This window comes from Notothenia coriiceps, unplaced genomic scaffold (genome assembly GCF_000735185.1).
Source record: "Notothenia coriiceps isolate Sejong01 unplaced genomic scaffold, NC01 NC01_scaffold00010038, whole genome shotgun sequence".
NCBI lineage: Eukaryota > Metazoa > Chordata > Actinopteri > Perciformes > Nototheniidae > Notothenia > Notothenia coriiceps.
In genome coordinates, this window is record NW_011342739.1 from 37,668 (window position 1) to 45,973 (window position 8,306).

General features: G+C 40.5%; 1 protein-coding gene across 1 annotated transcript in view; it reads left to right on the forward strand.

The window, feature by feature from the left end:
• Positions 1 to 2,822: 2,822 nt before the first annotated feature.
• Positions 2,823 to 8,306, forward strand: part of LOC104945824 (receptor-type tyrosine-protein phosphatase T-like) — a gene marked incomplete at its 5' end in the record, with an annotated part of 25,142 nt that continues 19,658 nt past the window's right edge. Inside the window, 5 exons of the mRNA XM_010771547.1 lie at positions 2,823 to 2,972; positions 3,562 to 3,735; positions 3,881 to 4,012; positions 4,809 to 4,934; positions 6,486 to 6,649. Coding sequence (XP_010769849.1) covers positions 2,823 to 2,972; positions 3,562 to 3,735; positions 3,881 to 4,012; positions 4,809 to 4,934; positions 6,486 to 6,649 — 746 coding nt within the window. The remainder of the gene's footprint in view (positions 2,973 to 3,561; positions 3,736 to 3,880; positions 4,013 to 4,808; positions 4,935 to 6,485; positions 6,650 to 8,306) is intronic.

An 8,306-nucleotide genomic window follows, 5' to 3' on the forward strand; every position in this document is an offset into this window, starting at 1 on the left:
TCAGACTAAATTGTGGAACTATCTAACGTGTAGTAAGTAGGTGTAGAAATTTCATTGATTTCCATAATATATTTACAACCTCATCTTCTACCGTTTTTACATTTATAAGGTTAATTCATACGAGTTTGTGACTCAATTCATTGATGAAATATGTACAAGTATCAAGAATTGTGGTGACACTTGTTATGTTGTTAGTATGGAATCCACAGTCTTCCTGATTTATTACAGGACAAGTAAACTACTAAACCAAACCCCCCCTGTCATCGAAATTACTTGTAATACCTGTGCTCCGTCGGCCAACCCTTACACAGTTTTTATACAATTGATACTGTCATATCCTCCATTCCACGTTCTCAGTTTACTTAACTATTATTTATATCCACTACTTTACCTCAACTTCGCTTTGTAAGTAAAAGTTCCCTAACCCTTAATCGACCTTCGACTAAATTATTTGGGTCACGCCACGTCGAGTACTACTTTTGGCTCGGCAGCCAACGTAGGTGTGAGAAAAGTGGCACGCAAGGAAGTAAGTGCTTGTTTTGTGATGGTAACGTTAAGTAAATTCCGGCTCCCCGCGGAGTGCCCAACCCCTCATTTCTTTTAAGATTGACCTTTTGAAATACTAAGTTCGACCGGGAGATGTGTTACTTTTACGTTCCCTATCTTTACAGTACCACTTGACTTTGTGTTTGATCATTTAGGTGGAACTGACTGGGAAAACCACATGGGTGCCGCCCCCGTGCAATGTAGTTGACAGGCGAAGGTGTAAGGCTAGTAAAATGGTCCTAAAAAGCTATAATTGGTCAACTACCTGTACAAAAGGAACTGTCGTATCATAATTATTAGTTTTTAGGACTAAAACTTAATATCTATCTATTTATATAATTATTTTAGTTTTCATTGTAAGCGAATCTGTTATAGTGAAAAGATCGTAAAATAATGCAGTCTGTCGTTGATTACACGAGACCAATCGCCTACCACAGCATGGAGCAAGTTCTCGGGTCAGTTTTGGGGGTAAACGGTAAAATTAAGAGAAAATTAAATAAGATCCTTAAAAAAGTTAGGTAGTGGTCTAGTATATAACTGAAAAACTATACAATATCGTCTACATATGGATAATGATAGTTAGTGTTTCAATCTACAAGGCGTACTTACCCTCTTCCCCTAAGTCGTTAACGAAAATGTAAGAATAAAGTGTTGACTTATATACACAACGTGAAACTGAACGGGTGCAAATTACCTTTCTCCACTGATGAGTGGGATTTTCGTTGTAACTATTTCTATCAATCTTCATTACAAGCAACATCGATGAATCATTATAAACCTGCACCACCACAAAGACACACGACGTCAATAGACCGACTCTAGGTCACGTGCCGTCCGTATGTAGGACGTACTCCACCTGGACAGCGTTGTGGACTATCACGTCCTATGACGTCTGGGCGTATCTGACGGGGGGCGTCCGTGACCCCTGGGGACAACTTACAATTAACAACGGCTTGTTTGTGATATCTCTGCCGCTCTCTCATGTATTATTCTAAGACTTGTACACAGATGGTGTGTACCGTACATGGTTAATGAGATTCTCCACTACAATTCAGAGGTAGATCGTGTACTTTTACTTCACAACATTTATATAATACCTTTAGTTACTTTAAAGATGTGGATGAATGATGTGAAATCTAATCAAGTGTTAAATCAGACTTTAGTTCGACCTGGAGTAAATTCACAAGCTACCCTGCAGTATACAAAGTCAGTCAAACTAGCTGCACCTTTACCAGCTTTGAGAACACTTTAATGCAAAACATAATCATTTATATTATTCTAAAAATGGACCAATCTGCAGAATGAGTACTTTTCTTTTGGTACTTTAAGTATATTTTGATGCTTATACGTTTGTACTTTTACTTGAACATATTTAATGCAGGATCTTTATTTTTAACAGAGTATTCCTACACCGTGGTATTTCTACTTGTGTGTGAGTGCTAGATCTTTGTGTGTGTGTGTGTGTGTGTGTGTGTGTGTGTGTGTGTGTGTGTGTGTGTGTGTGTGTGTGTGCGTGCGTGCGTGCGTGCGTGCGTGCGTGCGTGCGTGCGTGCGTGCGTGCGTGAATGAATGCTTCAGTCGGTGAGTGTGGTGGTGTTTTTTGTGCATGTGTGTGTGTATGTCACTAGAGTAGGTAATGGCCAGGAGAGCACATTTCATGATGCTTTTAAACTCTCCTCCCCGCTCCAAGGGGAACAATTAACATTCGACAGAGCGAGAGCCCGATGTATGAGGCAAAAAAGCTAATTGAAAAAGCGAGAGACAGCAGACAAACACAAGGGTGAGAGAAAATAGGAGAAAAAAAAAGGGGGGGAAGAGAAATTAAAAGTGATCAAAATCTAGACAAATTGGAAGGATAGTGTGAGAGATAGAGGTATTTAACATGCACTGTGGCTGAGCTCACCGTGGCTAATGCTTTTATCAGTGAGCTAGATGGAGCACAAAGAGCACACTTGATCCAAAGCACAGAAACACTGCAGGGCACTTCTCCCTTTGAATTCACTTTCAGGCTGTCGAGAGAGCATAATTACACAAGTAATTAATTCACACACACACAGACACAAACAAAGCAAACAAAAACAGTGGACTTTGTCGGCGACTTGGAAGGAAGCAAATGCAGCTTCCTCTATCCCCAAGGTGTCAATACTAGCAGCCATTCAGAGAAACTACAGTCAATCCTCTGTCTACTCAGAAAGGCCAGATATTTGTCCATTTTCCTTGAAAGAAACATTGACTCGAGCACTTCTTTACTCAAACTGCTGTGACTCCTGTTGCAGGAGCAGTACGTGTTCGTTCATGATGCCATCTTGGAGGCGTGTCTATGTGGGAATACAGCCATACCAGTGTGTGAGTTCAGAGCCATTTACTACAACATCAGCAGACTGGACCCACAGACCAACTCCAGCCAGATGAAAGATGAGTTCCAGGTAAGAACACACATTCAGTCACACTCTGGTTTTGGTTGTTAGTAAGGACTGGACTACCAGGAATGAATCGGAGACCTCAGCGTTAATGTTTCCATGACATAAAAACAAGATGTTTAGTTGTTTTATCACATTTGTATTGAGCCGGTTGTCAGCCTGGCAAACAGGTACATTTGTAAGTATTCTTAATGGTATTTTGGGGGATGGTCCCTGTAAGTCGATGAGTTGAATCATCCATTGTTGACCACTTAGTCAACTTGAAATCTTCAACCTCCATCACGGGGATGAGCCTGGTCTTTCCGTCAGTAGCAACATCTATGAATCTTGGATCGTTAATTAATCGATTTGGTCCAAAAATGACTTTCTCCTGGTGATCTTCTTCCTCCATTTAAGTTCCTGTTGGATTTGTTGTTAAAATTCAATGTAGTATGGTAGTAGTAGGCGATGGTTGTTCCAAAAACACCTAAACAAAGTTCTGGTCAATCTGAATTTTGGCCTGAGGACGTAAAACTAGTATTACTCAATCTGCATGCTATGTTTTTAGAATGTAAATGTTAAAGTAGGACTAATCAACATATTTCCTGTCCATCAGACTCTGAACATCGTGACCCCCAGAGTGCGTCCAGAGGACTGCAGTGTTGGCTTGCTACCCAGGAACCACGACAAGAACCGCAGTATGGACGTTCTATCAGCAGACCGATGCCTGCCTTTCCTCATATCTGTGGACGGAGAGAGCTCCAATTACATCAACGCTGCGTTAATGGACGTAAGTGTACGTTCTCCGATGTGAATGTGTGTGTCATTTATAATCATAGTTTCATCTTTTACTGCTGCAGAGATGTCTCGATATATGAGCATTGCTCTGTTCACTTGTCTGAGTTATTAATTTGTGTTCATTCTCATCACCACAGAGCCACAAACAGCCAGCGGCCTTCATTGTTACCCAGCATCCTTTGCCAAACACCATGGGCGACTTCTGGAGGCTGGTGTTCGACTACAATTGCTCATCCATCGTAATGCTCAATGAGATGGACGCAGCGCAGGTAGAAACACACAAACACGCACACACAGATACTCATGAAGGCTTTTTCCCGTCTGTTTTTCACTGCTTTCAGAGAAGACTGTTCAGCCAGGAGCTGATACATTGACTGTTGCACGGCGGCCTGATCAATACACCCCAAGACTATTTTTATGAATTTGAAATGATATTTAAGGTCCTTGGAATTATACTCTGCCAACTTTGAAGGGTTCAGTTAAAGTTTTGTACCAAACCAATTAAAAACAAATAACCACTTATAATAAGTGTCCATAGATTTCACAAATATTCACCAAAACATAGAAATAAAGAATAATGTTGCCGCACTGTAACTTAACAACTGGGGAGGTGATATCTAATCGTCACATTTTCTTTTACAAAGTATTTGTATTCATGGTGATTTCATTGAGGAGCTATTTGTATATTCTAACCAAGGAGATTGAGTTACCTTATCTCCCCCAGTGGTGATCGTAAATTGGTTTGGGAATTTAAATTGAATACCAGTAAATGAAACCTTGTTAAACAACATTTTTATTCTGCATAGAATACAAGGAATCATTTGTCAGTCCTTTGTGTGGAAGTATAAATCATTTGAAATTGAACTCACATCCATCCAGGTGACAATCTTCGCAATCAATGATGAGAAGTAATTCAAAGTTTCCTGAAAAATTGTGTTTCCAATTATTACTTGTACTGTTATGCTTTTTGAAATTAAAAAGTGTTTAATATAGCTGGTAAATGTTCCTTTTTTACTCAATCTTTCTCTTTACATTTCCTTCTCTTTTTTTCTTTGTTTTCTACAGTTATGTATGCAGTACTGGCCAGAAAAGAGCTCATGTTGCTACGGTCCCATTCAAGTGGAATTCATATCAGCAGACATTGATGAAGACATCATCAACCGAATCTTCAGGATCTGCAACATGGCCAGGGTACTAACTCGCTCTTTTTTGGCATTAACTCCAACCCTAACCTAACTGTAAACCAGCAGCAGGCTTAAACAATGACTTAGAGAACACACATGGTTCTTTTGGAGGGCAAACCAGAAATGAAGAATTAAATGAACAAAAAGCAGCATTTTTTTTTATTGCTATCCTTGTCTTAAGAGGTCCTCAATCGATCCTGGAACATGTTCTGAATTAATTAATCAAGAAATGTATTCTTCTTAATCACATTTTGGGCGAAAGACCTTTCTGTAACTGCAACCAGCTCTAGTCAAAGCCTGCAGTTAACTCTGACCCTCTCTTCTGTTCTCCCTTATTTTCTGTCTTAAACTGCCTATGCTTCAGATAAAAACCCTCAAAATGATGTATTTCCTGACCTATATTTGACATATAACAATAGATAGTGAAGCGATACACGAGGAACAAAATATAACAACACTTAAAAGACATTTTTCATTTTGTGTGACCTTTACTTCCCCATGAGCAGCAGGCTAGATGATGCCGTAGCAAACCGACCACAACGCGAACACACTGTAGCAACAGTCTTAGTTTAGGGGGAACTCTAGAGAAAACGGCAGTGCGGTAGGAAGTGGTGCAATACAACAGAACATTTCAAATAAACTGTCCTCTCCTCTTGTCTTTTCTCACCTCTGCTTTCCCTTCCCTCACTTCCCCTCTCAGCTTCCCTTTCCCTTCTCTTTCTGCCCCTCTTGCCTCCTCTTGTTACTCCCTTCTCATCTCATTGCCTCACCCATCCATGACGGTACAACTCGCAGTGCCCCATCGTCTGCATGCTCCTATAGCGCTTAGTGAACTCCCCACTACCCTACTCTCCTCTATATTCCCTCTCTCACTCTCTCCCCCTCTCAAACACGTCACCAGTGTAGCGTGAAATGGCTCATATCATCGCCACAACAGCACTTCTCACACAGTGAGAGCAGCTACCACCTAGCCCAGTCTGTACCCCCAACCACTAAGCCATCAATGAGGAGGGAGAGTCAGAGAGAGCAGGACGGCAACAAGCTTTGAGAGAGGGAAATGTATAAAGGAGGGGAAACAGTCAGGAGGGGAAGGAAAGTAGAGTGAGTGAATGCGACGAAGGAGGGAATTGGGTGAAGGAAAAATAGAGTTAAGTGAAACAAAAGTAGGAATTGATTAGAAGGGGAGACGTAGAAAGTGTAGAGTAAGAGGAAGTAAAAGGATAAAGGTAGAGAAGGAAGGGAAGAGAGGAAACTGATACAGCTGTATCTGTTTGAGTGTGTAAATATCACATCCTACCGGTAAATCACTCTGACATGATGGCGGGTTTTGGTTTTTTGGGTGGTGGATGCCAACCACCTCGAGGCCAGACAACTGGAAACATTTTGTCTGCCATGAAATGTAATTACACATCATAAGACGTCTTCTTTGTTCAGTCTAGACGTCGTTATTTTCAGATGGCAGAAAGAAGAACTAATTGGCGCACAACTGCGTGTGCTAACACATTGGGAGTTGTGTGGTTCACAGCTAGAATCCTAATCTCCCCACCTCTCTCTCCAGCCTCAGGACGGTTACCGCCTGGTGCAGCACTTTCAGTTCATTGGCTGGCCAGCCTACAGGGACACGCCTCTCTCCAAACGCTCCATCCTCCAATTGGTGAGAAGGCTCGCAAAGTGGCAAGAGCAGTATGACGGAGGAGACGGCAGGACGGTGGTGCATTGCCTGTAAGTTCAACACACACACACACACACACACATACATACACACATACACACATACACACACACACACACACACACACACACACACACACACACACACACACACATACACCTTTACTATGACATATAGAATATAAGGTATATCTAGACTGAACCATTCTTCTTTGTTGGATCATTCTTTAATGCTGTATTGTCCCCCGCTGATCTGTCAAACATACAAATGGCCTTAACACAACATTTATCTCAGTTGTGGTAGATCTGAAGTGCTCTTCAACAAAGGAGCATAATGCATAACTGCCATGCAAAAAGGTTAAAAATTCATATGTTTCAAGTGTCAATCTTGTTTATATATTTGTTGTCTTTGTGATTTATCCGCGAGGCTTTATATTACATCCACTTTTTTAGTAAGCTACAAATAAAACAAGTAATAAAGTTAAAGTAATAGTTTAATTAATAACATTGTTAGATTTCTTTGACAAAAAACTTGATTGTACACATATTTTACAGCATATACAATATTTAAACTGGCATTATTAGTATTTCATCATGATTTCATCACATTGTTGTGAAAATAGAACGGATTTTCAGAAACGGGGTCCTTTTCACAATGTTAACCTCTATTGGCAACATTTCACCTGATAATTTCACATGTTTCACTATGGTAAATGTAGTTATGTTTCATATTTTGCTATTATATATAAACAATAGTACAGTCCCAAGGTGGTTTCTAATGGTAGCAATAGAAAATATATGTTTTAAACAACCTTTGCATGGGTGTAAATATGACAGGTACACAACAAATAGTCCCTATCTTAGCACAACAAATGAAGCTAATAATGAGGGAGGGAAACAGAGGATGTAAAATCTATAAACAAGGTATTACAGGGAACTTCACTTACAATAACACACACACACTTACGCCCAAGCACACACACTCCAAAGATTGCCTGAGGCGCATCACTGGTCCTGATCCAATCAGCTTCCTCTGTCATAGCTCATTGGGCCAATCAGCATTGGCATTGATTTGTATTTTCAAGCTGCTGGGAGATTTTTATTTTTTTATTTCAGTGTGTCTTCTATCTCTGTCTGAAAGAGAGAGTTTAAAGAGACCATATTATGCCGTTTGGGGTTTTCCCTTCCCTCTAGTGCAGGGTTCCCCAGACTACGGCCCGCGGGCCGCATACGGCCCGCCACGCCCCTTTGACCGGCCCTCCACCTCTCTGCACCTCACCATTTGAACTGGCCCAAAGAAGAAAAAAAAGAAAAAAAAAAAATTATAAAATATTTTTTTAAATATTTTATTTTAGTTGTCCAACTTGTTTTGTGAAATAATAACATGACTCTCCAAACGAGGGCGGTAATCGCTGTTCATTCCGTCACCTGAGATTAGAACTCGAGGCCGTCAGTATGTAGTGGCCAGAGCGGCTCTGGTAGTGGCCATGAGCCAAACAGTGGAACTGTCAATCAGATCGCCAGCGCCTCTATCACGCTTTAAAAGCAACGTTATGTAACGTTCTGGTTGACATCTGTTACATTTGCATCTTGTTTTTTTAACACTAAAATATTTTTTTATTAACCATTTATATTTTATATAATTTAATATGTGTGTCTGTATTATTTATATGACGTATGTTTATGACCGAATTTCCGCCACCTTACA